This window comes from Pieris brassicae, chromosome 12 (assembly GCF_905147105.1).
Source record: "Pieris brassicae chromosome 12, ilPieBrab1.1, whole genome shotgun sequence".
In the NCBI taxonomy this organism is placed as follows: domain Eukaryota; kingdom Metazoa; phylum Arthropoda; class Insecta; order Lepidoptera; family Pieridae; genus Pieris; species Pieris brassicae.
The window spans coordinates 8,126,052-8,141,606 of record NC_059676.1 but is presented as its reverse complement, the minus strand read 5'-3'; the positions used below and the strand labels follow the sequence as shown (position 1 = coordinate 8,141,606).

General features: G+C 33.8%; 2 protein-coding genes across 3 annotated transcripts in view; one reads left to right on the top strand and one right to left on the bottom strand.

Moving 5' to 3' along the window:
* Nucleotides 1-1,523: 1,523 nt before the first annotated feature.
* On the bottom strand, nt 1,524-10,835 carry LOC123717051. Of its 2 annotated transcripts, XM_045672813.1 has the most exons (4): nt 9,062-10,835; nt 4,091-4,212; nt 3,536-3,906; nt 1,524-3,412 (listed from the first exon to the last, which is right to left on the bottom strand). In XM_045672813.1, the coding sequence occupies exons 1-4, from the start codon at nt 10,484-10,486 to the stop codon at nt 3,321-3,323; spliced, it is 2,010 nt and encodes a 669-aa protein (XP_045528769.1). In that variant the 5' UTR covers nt 10,487-10,835; the 3' UTR covers nt 1,524-3,320. The 2 variants fall into 2 exon arrangements, with proteins under 2 accessions (XP_045528769.1, XP_045528768.1); XM_045672812.1 differs by having other exon boundaries at nt 1,524-3,906.
* Nucleotides 10,836-11,805: 970 nt separating this feature from the next.
* The window catches only part of LOC123717170, a 29,461-nt gene continuing 25,711 nt past the window's right edge, over nt 11,806-15,555 (top strand). Inside the window, exons 1-8 of the mRNA XM_045673037.1 lie at nt 11,806-11,860; nt 11,928-12,006; nt 12,263-12,367; nt 12,851-12,977; nt 13,191-13,328; nt 14,310-14,403; nt 14,630-14,779; nt 15,113-15,254. Of these exons, the coding sequence (XP_045528993.1) occupies nt 11,990-12,006; nt 12,263-12,367; nt 12,851-12,977; nt 13,191-13,328; nt 14,310-14,403; nt 14,630-14,779; nt 15,113-15,254 (773 nt within the window). The 5' untranslated portion in view covers nt 11,806-11,860; nt 11,928-11,989. The remainder of the gene's footprint in view (nt 11,861-11,927; nt 12,007-12,262; nt 12,368-12,850; nt 12,978-13,190; nt 13,329-14,309; nt 14,404-14,629; nt 14,780-15,112; nt 15,255-15,555) is intronic.

Here is a 15,555-nt window from a genome sequence, read left to right as displayed (position 1 = left end):
TAATCCTGATAAGCTGATTAATATCGGGACTAGACGACGGCCAGTCTTCAGCTCTGATGAAGTCCGAAACGTTCGTTACCAACCAAGTCTGTGTAGGCCGAGCTTCATGACCCAGCGCCGAGTCTTGCTGGAAGGACCATTCTTGGTTATTGAACATTAAAGTTAAGAGGCTTCACTACCTTCTCAAGAATAGTATCTTGTTACACTTGTGCCGATGTTTTGATACCTTTTTCATAAAGGTATGACTCAGTCACTCCTTCATAGCTAATACTCCACCAAACCATCACTGAAGTCGGATAGTACCCTCGTTGCACTCTGTCGACTAATTGGAATGCTTCATTAGAGCTTTGAGCATAAATGCGATGATATTGTTTGTTAAATGTTGCTGAATCGTAAAAAAAATCTTATCCGTAAACAAATTTTTTTTGTGACTTCCCTTTGCGTACCGCTTCAGTAGTTGTTTCGGTTTTACCACCCTATTCTTGTTTAAAATACCAGTTAAGAAATGACTAGTACAGCTCTTATAGGCTACACGTCCTAAGTCATCTTTTAAAATACGCGACATGGTTCTAGGTGTTATCTTCATCTCCCGAGATAAAATCTTTTGCTTTCGGACAGGATTTCTTCGAATTCTTTCCTTTACTACTTTGATCATCTTTTACGTACGAACACTACGCTTTACGAGTTTTAACCTATTTTGTGTAATCCAATCACAGCGATTCGGTTCTCTTTAACACCATACTCCATTTTAATATTGCAAAATATCGTACAATGTATTGGCGCCGAGATGATTGAACAATCATATAAAAATTACAGATTCTAAATTCAAGGTAAGGTATAAAAATGTATTACTCTATCCTGTGTAATTAAAATAAAGCTTTTCCCAGACGGGGCACTAATTTCGCGGCTTGCTCTGTTGGAACTTGGGCGTCGCCAAATGTGATGTCATTTGAAAAATGTCGCGGACGCCACAGCTGTTGGGCGGCGCATGTGTGGACAGATAAAAAATATCTGCGGTAAACAGAAAAGGCACAGTTGGCCGATATGAAACCGTTATACAACTCAATTCAATTTGGTAAAATGCACTTTTTCAGTGTGCGGATAGGCCTCTTCAAACTTCGAACAACAAAAACAAACGGTTGAAGGGATGATAGGGGGGACAAGGTGGGTGTGTGTTTGTGAGGGGTGGTAAAAGTATAATAAAGAAAACACGATTATTTGCGTTTATTGTTTATTAAACCAAACCCCTTGTTAAAATTATATTATACACTTTAATTTGTATTCTATAAGGTACACGGAAATAAGATACTATACACGTATTTACATAACTATTGTTTGTAATCTTTAAAAGTAGTTATACAGATCCCAAAGTAGACATTATTTTATTTTCATGAAACATCAAAGCACAAAAATATAAAAACAATTTTTTTTTAAATTTATGTGGCTTTTGTAACCAAGTTATCGTGCAAATTATACTAATGCGTTTAATGATTTTGTGCTTAATGGAACAAAAAGGCCATATATAACAAAAATACCACAACAATTTATATTTCGTTTTAAAATATACTTTTGCCTTACATGAATACCCACAATGATTCTCGCATATTTAAGTACTTGAGAGATGGCGATGTTTGTGTGATTTGAGATGTCTACCTTGGTTTCGTTAAATGCAATAATAAATAATGAATACACAAAACACAATATAAGCTAGTGAGATGAGCAATTATATTTCGGCAAGGTGATCGTCTGGAAATGGTTATACAAGGTGAAAATGAAATTCTTGCCTAGTTTATTAGTCTGGAAATGGTTATACAAGGTGAAAATGAAATTCTTGCCTAGTTTATTAGTCTGGAAATGGTTATACAAGGTGAAAATGAAATTCTTGCCTAGTTTATTAGTCAGGGTCGTAGATGCATCGTGTTTTTGCAAAAAGGGGAAAGTTGTAAAATCGCGGGAGATGAGCTTCTTTCATTTCCACACCAATTCAAAACTTCAAATTCCTTTTTGGAAAAATATACTAGTTGTAAAATATATACCATATATTTTTAGTTTTATATACATATGATACAGCCCTGAACATGGATAATGGAACACAGCTTAACTGAGATATTTTAAAAACCCCACGTTATTTTATAAGCAAAATAAACTCGCATCGAGATATCTATCTTAGGGTAGGACAAATTGAAGGCTTTGCGAATGAAACCGAATCAAGTCTTAGGACTCAGGAGTCATAGTTCGTCGCGTTTTGAACATCAGATAAATCTCGACTGTGAATCTTAACATTCCAACGACACCAGATGGCGTTCATACGGAAATCTCCATATTGTGAAATTTTATACTCTTGTGGATTTTGTGATGTTTACTACTAAACTAAATAATATCAATATTTTTACAGTTATCGCCAAATGCACAGCACGATAATGTACAAGTATTTAAATATACATTTTAAACATTATATGTTTCTGTAGAAAGACAGCTTTCCCAATAAATATATGTTCACAAAAGTTCGAATAATATCTACCTTTTGGTTTTTGAATTACTCTTTGACAGATAACAAATTTGGCGATTACTTATAGATAGTATATATTAATTATATAGATTTTATTTAACATATATTACATTTTTCATTTGTGCTATCTAGATAACTAGATTGAGGCACTTAGCATCCCTATTTTACTAACAAAATCCCTTCATCCCTTCATAGTATATAATTACGTTTTAACCAATAAATTTTCTTATAGGAATGCATATCTGACATTTATTTAATATATTTTCAGTATGTTTTATGCAAAATAATATCTACATTACTGTTGATAAATAAAAGAATCCATATGTTAAGTAATCTCAGAGTATATGACAATAGACACACCCTGACTGACTTTAAAAACAAGTAAGAGGTTCAAAATTCCCCATATCTATTATCAAATTAATAACATAATCATTTAAGGCCACTTCTAATACTGTTTATTTTGAGCAACCGATAGAATTTCTTTTTGATACTTTTTATACATAGAGCTGTATATTTACTGCTTCTTTATTAATATTAGCACCAATATCAGCGCCAAAGGCGTGTCATAGCAAGCCACGCCCCATACACTAACACTGATACCAATCTTACAATCAATCTAATGGACTAAAAACCTTTCAAAATTATTCCAACGAGGCATGACAGTTTTGAATTTGGTATCAGTTTCCTGTATTTTAATTAACTATAATTTTTGTTTAATGATTAGCATGTTTTTTTTCTGAGTAATTACAAGTATGGATTCTTTTATTTACAACTATCCACTAACAAAAACTTTAGCAAATTTACCCCTTTGTCATGTGTCCACCTTATTATCAGAATCAAGGCCATTATCTATATTTTCTGTAACATTAACTACCCTTTTTTGAAATTCGTTTTCTTTAATAAATCCATTTATATGTATGGACTCATCTTCTTTATCTGTACATTTCTGTCCATCTTGAAGACATTTTACTCTATTAATGGCTGATTCATTTATAGGTTTTAACATCTCCATCTTGCTCTTTCCAATATTTTCGACTTGTGGATCACAACCTTTGCAATCTAAACTATTGATTGTATGTTCATTCTGTAGTCTATTATCACTCATATTGTTTAATGATATATTGTCACCACAATCTGTATTTTCATTTAATGAAGTATTATCTTTTATATCACCTGCATTTTCGTTCTCATTTAAACCAAAATCTGTGATTGCTACGTTTTCGTTATTATTTTCTGCCTCCTTTTCTAAATATTCTTTTTTGCTTTCAAGAGCTTTCCCTTCCTCTAATTCTCGTCGCTTTTCAGCATTCCACCAAGGCATAAAGCGTTGGAACATCACACGAGTTCGGTGTTGCGGCTTCAGAACCCAGGATATACCCATTTCTACGTCCGCGATCCTGCAATTAATTTATTTTCAAATTAGAAGATTTTTTACAGTCAAGCATCTGTCCTTTGTCTATAAAAATTGTTATTTTGGATATTAAGGCATAACCTTTGCCAGTGATACGGCCTTATAAGACTATGTATTCTAGTTTACACTATTGGACAGTTATTGCCCATGTACGATAGTAAATTACAAACCTTCGTCTAAATCGATCCCGGTCCAAGGCGTGCCTTTCCCAGTGGCCAGCTCTCGCTTGTCGAGCTGCAAAAGCCCACACCCTCATTACATGGACCTTAGGTGGGTCGGTAGAGAAGCGGACCTGAAATTAAAATATACTCTTTATATCTACAAAGGAACGGAACACAAATGCTAAAATAAATAGTAATTTTATATTATATTCCTCTATAAAGATATCTCGCACTAGGTACACAGGTTTTTCTTAGATTTTGGTACTTTTTATTAAATACTAGCTATGCTGTACGGTTCCAACTGCATTAACATCATACCTACATCTTTCTACAAACAGTCGTAGCACGCGTTTCTACAACATAAATCATTATCCGTAAATAGACATTAAGCATTTTTTAAACACTAATGTCGAAGTAAATAATCTATAGCCTCTGAACATGAGGGATAATGAAGGGTTCTAATAGTGAACGAATTTTACATATCAGACCAGTAGCTTCGGAGCCTATTTAATGAAAACAAACAAACAATCAAACCTTTCTTCTTTATAATATAAGTAGCTATCAGTTAGTTGAAGAAAAGTCGTGCTTTGACCATGTATAGAGAAATGTTTGCGATTCTTTATTTACTATTAGCATGATCAAGTATACAACAAAAATTCAATAAAAAGTTTGATTTGGTGATTCCTACGTGATTCATTCATTACAAGTGATCGTGTTCTATTACTACCAGTGGCGTCATAAGCCGAGTCACGTCGTGACGTCACGAGACAGTTTCACGCGCAATGACCTTACAGTTATTCTGAGAAGTGCAAAATGGTAAAGAGAGAGAGAGAGAGATGGAAAACAATATTTCGGTAAAACTTATGGCTTTATTTAGCTTTCTCGCTTCGGAAATTCGCTTTCTTTAGCTTCTTTAGCTCCAGAAGTTTTCCTACGAAAACGTACGTTTCGCGTTTATTATATTAAATGTAATTTTTATATCAAATAGCTTAGGTTAGCTTAACGGCCTCATACTCATAGCTATCTTATTAAGCGTCTGCTAATTTAAAAACCTAACCTAATGTAATCCACTGGGAACTGAGACAATATCATTAACATCATCCATGTAATATTATCAGTTTTTAATTTTTCTTAAGGGGTCCACAGCCACAGAATCCCGTACATTACTTGAGGTACAACTCGTAAAGAACGAAAGGAAAAAAAATGGAACTATTTTAAGGTGGAGCTGTGATTCGACAAATTTACTAAAACATCTTTTGGCTATACAAGTGTAGATAACGTTGCGGTCAACCGATGTCGACACTTTCGTATGTGTCTTATCAAGTATTTCTAATATTCCAACGTGAAGCAATAATTTACATAATATACATTTTGACATTTAGTGAAAAGAATTCAATATGTATATGTAGTATTGAAATGATTATTACACGTGTTTAATTATTGTAGCGACCTTAATAACTATGTATAAATTTAACATTTGAACGCTTATTGGAATTGTAAAAAGAAAATGTAATGGAAAAATTACTTCAACTTCTAATTAATGACTTTGAAGGTCTAATCAGAGCAAATCAGACTTTCATAAACAACGAGATATGTTATTTATGAACAGTCAATACTACTAATATACACATTTATAGCATATAATTTCATTGTTAACATTATCTATATGAGTTTATTTTTCTATAAAGAGCGCATTTTACAGTAGTATATTATGAACCAAGATTTTTACTCGTATCAATTACTTCTATAATTTCAGATAAAGCAACATGAGTTAATCAGCGAAGCCATATGCAAGCGGAAGTAACACAATAACATAATTTATTTCGGGGTTTATGTCGCCACGTCATCTTAAAACTCTTTGTTTACACAACAATTTCTCTATATTTCATATAAGGATAAATAGTCATTGCCTTGCCTGGGTTATCACATAAATGTGTTTGTTTACACATCGACTTCAGACAAACGCTACAGTGCAATGTGATGTTAGAATGATTAGCACATATATACCATAACAATCCTTTCGTCTCCTTTGTATGTTTATGTAATCGAAAAGCAAAATAAATACATCGGCAGCTTAACTAAATGAGATTTAAATTCTAATGTTATATGTCTGTGTTGCATATTGGGTACGTGTGACCGCAGGCCGAGGTCGCTATTACGATTTAGGTACAAGCACACTCGACCTTCCTGCCTTCATGATACAAAGTAATTAATAGAAATGCTACTACTATACTACACTCTACTAATGACCTCAGATTTTGCATCATAAGGTAGGGAAGTGATGTTTTTATTCGAATATTTCAAGCATTTGTATTCTTAGAAACAAAAAAATCTTTGATCCTGGAGTGCTGTGTTAAGGTTTTTTTTAATAATCTTAGTAGGTTAAGTTAAGTTGTTTCATAAATATGTGTTTATGATGAATTTAAGTATAATTTTAATAAAAATGGTATTGTCAAAATGAGTATTTAACTCTAATACTTCTGATCAAGGCTCTTTTCGTCAAAATTCGAGTTATCGATAAACCTTTCATATTGAACAAGATAAGATATTTTTTTATCAATTCCACTACCATATAGAAAGCGCCACTAATACACTAATTGTTGGAACATTGATATACCAATTTGACGTAATATGATTGTGTTAATATAGACGTAATATTTTAAGATCTCCAACGTTTCACAGCTATGATAAATTAACTCACAAAGTAGTTATTACTAATTCTACTGCGCCACTGGCATTATACCAGAGAATAACCGAATAGCAAAGTCGCTGGCACTCCTTTCCGCATATTAAAAGCATCCAGTATGAATATACCATATTATTTTATTAATTTGTTAACAATTTTTCACTTCACGCACCTAGCGGTGAAAAATTATATATCAATTGATTTCAAAGCATCCCCAGAAATCTTAAAACTATTCGTATCGCAAGTGGGAGCGTTCAAGTAATACGTCACGCAATTTTTGGCGATTCTTGAATGTATACCTAACTACTAACATATTGCGAACTGGTCAAACGAGGCGTAAATGCTACTTGTTCCATGTTCTGTAAGGTTATATTAAAATACATTCGAAATAAAGCTATATAAAAATCATTCTTGCTCATAAACAGCTATAACTTTGCACTAGTCTGTAATGATTTTTGTTCAGACATACATATAACTTTTAATTAAAACCAAAACAATAACAAATACAGTCATTGATTGTAACCACTGACGTAACTTCTAAGACTTCTTAGCTATTTATATTTTAATTATAGTTACATCATGTCACAGATTATGCGTTTGCTACGATCTTAGCTTACCACGTAAGCGAATTTACTTTGTCGACATCGGTGTAGGTAAATAGGGAAAGAGTTTCAAGGAAACCTCATCACCTTCGCAACTTTGTCCTACACTAATGTAAATGAGGTATTTTGGAACATTTAACGATGACCGGCGTTTCAACTGACCGACTGGTATATCTTCCTCGTGGGAATTGCGGAACGTAGAAAGTTTAATTATATTTCTGTTACTGTACTGTACAATATAGTCATCGTGATTTGATAATTATCGTCTACAGTGAAAATCGAATACGAATATGGTGACAAAGAAATTAATATGGCGTCGAAAAGATAATTCTAGTAAATTCTAGATAATTATAATTTAACAAAGTTTTGACTTTGTTGTTGCCTTTTCTTCCCAACTTGTATGGCCATAGATATTTTTTGATGGACGAATTATGTACTAGCGATTTTTCAAACACCCTAACGATATATTCGGCAGCGATCCGAGGCCTACATCGCATACAATAAGATCACCTTACCACCACCAAGAGTTAAGATGTAACGGTTCGCAACAGCTACTATCTATGTATATTCAAGGTCACCGCAAATAAATGTTCCAATGCATAGCAACATTATCTTCGTAAATACATACTGTTTAATATTTATTTGTAAAATTATGCGGCTCATATTTATCATTGGAATTTCCTATCGGATATTTATGAACGGCATTCAAGGTTTTTGCCTTGTTTTACTGGAGACATCTAGTCCACATAGCGCTAGGTCTAGATACGAGTACCTATTCGTTAATAAAAATGCGATAGCGTAACCGCTATGTTTTAGGGAACTACTATGTTCCCCTATATTTTATTAAATAATGAGGAACAACACGGAAGAACATCTCGTCACTGGTATATTAGTTATATAGCCGAGAATCGGAAAGACTGGTCCTATTCAAATTTAATTCGATCATCGCCTTCACATGGTAAGCTAAGATAAAATATAAGTCAATAGAATTATACATTTAATTTGCATTAAGAAATATTTTAATACCGGCTTTGTGGCTTGTTAACGCAGAGAACGTATAAGCGTGTGGATTCCTGGGTTCAATTTAAGCGTTACAATAATTATTTGAGGCACACAGAGATAATCTATTTGGTTTAAAAAAATAGATAATGAAACAGATATAGAAAGACATCAACATTATAAGGTACATATATTTTTATTGTATTGTTTCAAAATTATTATTTTTTACCAAATTGGTATATATAATTGGTATAAATATATATATTTCTGTTGAAAATTGCTTGAATATAAACAATCAGTTTATTGGAAAATATATTGCTTATTAATTTGTTATTTGCGTCACTATATGGTAACTAAGCAATGCATTATGCTTATCTTTTGGAAATAGTAAAGGAAAATCGTATTTAATGTATAACAGTAGGTAAGGTAATATCTTTGTTTGAATTCACCTAGCACAGTGTACTACTGGTATTTTTTCTGTTGTATAGTCCATGGAAAAAGGATGATATTGTGCGAAGACTAAAATTATGTAGCCAATGGCCACAACTAAATAGTGGTGTATAGCAGACTATATATAAGACGACACATTAAAAGGGCTAATAATATAAATATGTATATCTAATATTATATATTTTTGTTTACTTATTTATAATGTAGTCGACAGTATTTTGTTGGATAATAAAAACAACATACCTTTTTTAATGGCTTTTGATTCTTGTCCTCTGTTAGTATTTTGCTTTGTGTGGTATCTGACATATTTATTTTCTCTGGTTCAACTGCATGACCCGTCTGTACAGCACAGTCAACAACATCAGCTCCAAACAAGCTATCATCTGTTAAATCTCCAAAAGTCCTTGATAGCGAATGATTTAGGCATGTCATAACATAACCCGAATCTTCTGTTTCAGATTCCGAATCTGAACCAAACACATCAATATTTGTGTAACAATCTGGTGACTCATCAAACACAATAAAGGAATCTTCCGACTCACAATCAGATGGTATTCTTTTCCGATCTGTGAATACAATTTGAAACGAATCATCACTGTCTACAGATGAAGAGTAAAATCTACCATTTACCTCATCAAAACTATTTTTTGTTTCTCGAGGTGCATCAATTTCATTGGCAAATGAAGATGATATTACTCCCTTAATGGGTATAGCTGTTGTTTCTTGAACTGAATTTACATTTTGTTTAAGTTTACATTGCAAGAGTTCTTTTAATTTATTTAACTTATCCTCACAAGTGGATACAATTTGTCTATCTGTTGAATTGCAATTAACTGTATTTAAATCTTTTTCAGTTGTATCCATATCTGATTTTTTATTATCAGTTTCAGGTAAAATCTTAGCAATATCCATAGTTTCATTACAAAACTCAGTCTTCATAACTGGGGCTTCTACTTCAAGTAATTCTTGCTGATGTTGATTATATGCAGTATAACATTCAATTAAGGTGTCATTTGCTAACTGAACAATGTTTTCTGGGCAAAATGCATCTTCAAATGAGTCTTCTAAAGATTTAGGTTCAACATACATTGTTGCAGGACACTTTTGAATGTTTCCATTGAGGACTAAGTGTACTTTGCTTAATTTATCCTTGCAATTAGTGATTACAGTCATATTATCCATATCATTGGAATTAGGAGTTGAATTCTTATTTTGAACCTCAAACTTGGCTGGATGCCAAGCTAGAGACGGTGTCATTTGTCCGTCATCAACAGCATCGAAACAATCATAATATTGGGTGGTGGGTGAACTAGCTCTTTTTTGAAATATAGCAGTCATGACATTAAACACACCAGAAAAAAAGTTGGTAATGCCACCTAAAGAACCTAACGCTCCTGACTCTGACGTTGGTGGGGGTGTTTCAAACTTATCACGCTCTTTTCTTTGTTCCATTGTCCCTGTTATCACTGAATCAGCCAAATTCTTTTTCAACGGGTCCGGAATTAAGTGCAAATTATTAATGTTGTTAAATAATAGTGTATCTCCCAAAGGGTTTTTCATTGCTTTCGATTGGGCGTCCGTGGAATAATTGGTTAAGGAAAAGTTTACTGGCGAGAACATTTTTGGTTCGTTGCGATTACGCGTACGACAAACATGTACATTATTCATTTTTAACGGATTTTAAAGTTTATAGAGGATGCTAAGTCATTTTACACTCACACAGGCATGTCTTTGTTATTGCACAAAGATGAAAAGTCTGAAAAAGGCTTGTGAATAAGTCTATAACACTTCAAACCGATAATAGACACTTCCTGGGCCTCACAAGGTCCTGAATCGTAGATCTTAAGTCTCTCTGTACTATACACTGTCTCACCACAAGAAATGTTTCTTACGTCAGAACAACTTGAAAATTCGTTTGTTTGATAATAACACTCGCTAAATAGCTCCATTTTGATACAAAAATCGAAACACGTCTTTATAGTTCAGCCATTTTGTTAAAATAATTTGTATTTATCAAGAGCACAGTATTTAAATGGTATAGACTATAGTATAGTCACAGATAAAGATAGTACCGATGACGTGACACTGACAGAACTGAAATGTTTATCCTGTCTAATCTGTTCAAGAGCAGTGTTGCCAATAAACAAGCCAAATTGACTTAACTTAAAATTTATTCATATGTTTTGTCAATTTTATGTTAATTGTAATAAAAACTGCCAAAAATTATGCAGTATTGAAAGAACCGTGTAACCTTGACCACGCACGCTGTAAAGCACGCGAAACGTCTGAAAAATTTAAATTTATTTAAATATAAGTTTATAATAATACAAATAGCTTTAATCCGGTTAAAAAAATTGTTTTCTTTCAATGTGTAACAGCTATGTTAACCAAAGACAATACAATTATGCAGTATTTTCAATGTAAAGAAAACACATTTCTTTTTCATTTTTATTAAAAAAATATATAAAATAAGTTTATACATTATTAATACATTAACTATTGACTGGTCTCTTGCATTTACCGTATCATATTGACAATCTCTAAGACTAAATAAGCCTATATAAAATTCTCGTGTCACGATGTTTGTAGTTGAAAAATGTTCTTCAAAAAATCTGTCACGACGAAATTATGGAAGAAACAAATTTGGCTGGCACCGACTCGACTCAACCGACCGGCCGTTGGTGGTAGAGAAGAGTGAAGTATAAGCTTAACTATCGTAAACACTATGTTAGCGGGTATAACATCATCATCTAGTAGATTATCTAGCAGATTGTAGAAATCTAAATATGAATTTAGGGCACTTATAAAAATGACTGAATGCGCATCATAGATTGTTCTTTTTTTTGCCAATAGAAATGACCTTAAATTTTTTGTTATTATCACAGGCCGAAAAAAAGCCTATGCATTTCTATTTGACATATTTTAAAAAAATGTCAGTGAGCAAAAAAATATAATATGCTTTACGTGATGTGGATGTTTTTTTGTAACAAAATATAAAAAGAATACAAAAAAATCGAAAAATAGCTAAAATATTGTAAAAGGGTTGGTACAGAATATTATTACTTAAATGATTAATTTGCATATTGTTTTCTAAATGTTATAATTTTAGCACATCTGATGAATGAATAAATTTAAAAAATATAAGCATACTGGTTGAATCTACGGATCACGATGGCTGACAAGAAAAAGTAAGAACTTTAGTCCTTTTGCTTTCCCATTAGGAATAAATTAATATCATCATCATCATGTAAAAACTTTAAGAATATTTGTATAAACCTTGATATTACCGGGCTTTAACGCGATTTTTTTTAAAGATTACCATTAAATGACTAGATTACATAGTTTCGGGAAATATCGGGTCAGTTATTGTTCCCGTCATGTCAACGGCATACGCAGACTTTGTCATGATTTATTAAACCTTTACGTAAGAGACACGTTTTATAGACAGCAGGCAGGGGGTGATGCTCCTGATAAGAAAAAGGGGAAAGGAAAGGATGAGCCGGAGGAACCGGAAGAGTTACCTAAATCCCCTTCACAGATTGCACGCGAGTGAGTTGTTGAATTTTTAAATTTAGCTAAAGATGATTTAGCTTAGTGGTTTTATGCATCGTAGAAACGTATAAAAATACGTTCCGACCCACCGCATACAACGAGATCCAGTTCCGGCTCACTAGAAACCTAGCACTGGCAAACCCATAACACAGTTGTTTCAAGCCATTTAGCAGTAAGACTGGTTTGGGTTTAGGTTGGAGAAATAGCGACACAAACCTTTCACATATATAAAAAAGGCGTTTTTCTGTAATGCTTTGTTTTGTTTTGTTTAAAAATTTTGTACTTTTACGTCTGATAAATTTTAATCGAATACTATAAATACATGTTTATAAATAAATGTATAACATGTTCCACAAATTATGCATTTCAGAATGCATAATTTATTAGTGGAATAAGAACAAAACTATAGGTTAAGTTAATCAGCTGGAACTCCTAAAATAATAAATAATCGGTCCCAGGACAATACTTCTAAAATTTCAGGGAGGCGGAGTATAGAGCATATTTACGTAAACATAGGTTTAAAAGAAGATGGCCTGAAATAACGAAGCCGGACATCAAAACAAGACCATGGAGGCCTCCTCCACCGCCTCAGAAATTACCTAGAGTTGTGAGTATTTTTTTGGCTTGGCTTAACAAATTGGTCAAAAAGTCGGTTATTATACCATAAAATTGTAAGAAATTTCCATTGTAACTTCAAATTTATTCAAACAATATATAAATTATAATTGTTTTTAAAAAACCGTCTTAATAGACGCCCCTAAAACATCGGTGGAACAAAGTATTACGATAATCTTGTAATGGGATTTATTAAATCATTTAGATGATAGAACTACCAGAAATAGAGACGCGCAGATGGATACCGCCATACTTGCGACGGCGCCGACGAAGGCCGCGACGCTTGCGCATACCGCGGGAAGAGATCACTCAGCCGTTGTATGAATGTGCTAAATTGAAAAAGGTAAGGGTTTTCTGCTTTTATAAAAAAGTACCGGTTTTTTTACGCCATTCAGAGAATCTTCCTTTAGAAACGATTTTTATTTTATGGGGCTAACGTAACGTACTTGTTCAAGCAATTATTAATTGACTTGACACACTATAATTGACATCTTTCACTTCACTGATTTTACATAAACTGTATCACTTCGAAGTTAAATAAGGAATGCCCGTAGGCTTTTCTTGTTTTGGCGAGCGTGGCTCAGCTGGAATTGGCATTTCCTGCGACTAGCGCAAAGGCATCTCCTGCGAGACTTGGACCTTAGTTTTGGCCGTCGCGGGGTGGTCTATCACCTGAAGGGCAGGATGGAAGCTCACTGGAGTGAGTGAAGTTTGAAGTAAAGGTTCAGCCTTCCCCGGTGAAAGCAGTTTTAACCCTAAGCTGATTTTAACTTTTATTTTCCGTGTTTGACTTAATTTTCCATTAGCTATTTTGATTGTATTATCCGGATCCGTTAAGAAAATTCAGAGCCGTATAATAATTGCTTTACGCACCAACTGGTTGGGATGACCTTTAGCCTTATCGAAGTGGCATGTGGACGCCAACTTCATTCATTTGGCTATGGTAGAGAGCTCCAGGTCGTGGTGGAGATAGACGTTCCTCACGTAAAAGTGCGCACCGATCGCGATTCTCATGGATCGCGACTGAAGCCCCTCGTTGGTCATGTACGGTCGGATACAGGCCTTGTCAATGTCACCTTTTGTCTAAGGGACATGTCGCTCCTTTTATTCTGTAGAAAATAGGAAGAGAGTGCCCGTGGGCATGTATCACAAATTGTTTTATATTCCCTTCTCAGACTGCATCTGGTTTAGCCGTAACACGGTGTTAAATTACATATACATTTTAACTATTTTCTACTAACCTTGGGTGCGTTTTGGGTCTTATAGTACTACTAAGTTATCAATTAAATTATTTTTAATTTTACTTATAAACTTATTTTGGTAGATCTGGCACAACTTTACACAAGTGGAGAAGAATAAGATGATGCTTCAAGGCAGTGTCGGATGCAACTCCAAGAAGTACTCTTCTACTGCTTGCGGTAAATTAAAAAAAATCGCATAAGTGAAAGAGTTCTGAAAAAACCGCCAATATCTCTCTGCTTATCTGATTCAGTAGATCACAACAAAAATACACAATCATTTCAGTCAAACTTCTAAGTATATTTAAAACTCTAGTAAATACATATGTATTCTTTGTTTGAGTTTGAACAAATTCACTATGAAACATTTTATTTGCAAAAAAATTAATTTAGAGTTTCGATTTAGGCTCGCAAACTGCTTGCATAGCAGTTGTATGCCGAGCGCTATTGGAAGAGAAGACACCGGCTGAATTAATAAGGAGAGATGTGGATGAAGTGATAGATGGTGGAGATAAATATTATAAACAGTGTATGCTGGCCATGAAGTGCTACATGGGTAAATTGATATAACTTATTTAACCTGTATTAGGTACAATGGAATTCTTGCTACCCTTAGCGCCGTGTTCCACTAATAAAACCTATATAGTAGGGACATTTAGTCTGTAAAATTCGATTTATTTGATCCATAAAGCGGCGGTTAAAAAGGCATCCTGGACAGGCGTGCCCTCCATGGCTTGCCATCTACATATCGCTTAACATCCGGTGGTATTGTGGCCAAACTCCTAAATAAGCAGCATTGTCAGGTGTGACTTCCATTCGTTGCACTTCAATATTAATATTGGATTGTTGAACGTTTTGTGGTAGATCTTATTGTGTTGTGAAATAATAGGCAAACCCCAGCTCCAGCTGAACCAGCTCCTAACGTCACTGTACTTCCATGACACAAAGTATACTGTAAAGATGGTGGAAACTGATCGGGGATTGCTCGCGAAACACCCCGATAATATTCAGGCGGAGGCTGATTTGATGGCGTAAGTACGAGCAACTCGAAAATATTTATCCCATTTATCCACTTATACCATACATAGACAAAATATTTTATTTTCTAATATTAACATTATGGGCGCCTTCAAATTTGCCGCATCGTGCTAATTTTCGGTAAATTTATTGCATATTTATTACCATGCCTTTTTCTATTCAATTTTATCGCTGTACTTGTCAGGCCTCGAATCGCATATCGCTGGACGTCTCTCAACCTCATCAATAAATTCTTCAACCTGATTTTTGTTTAATGTTCATATTACAAGTCTATTGTAAAAAATATACGTGCGC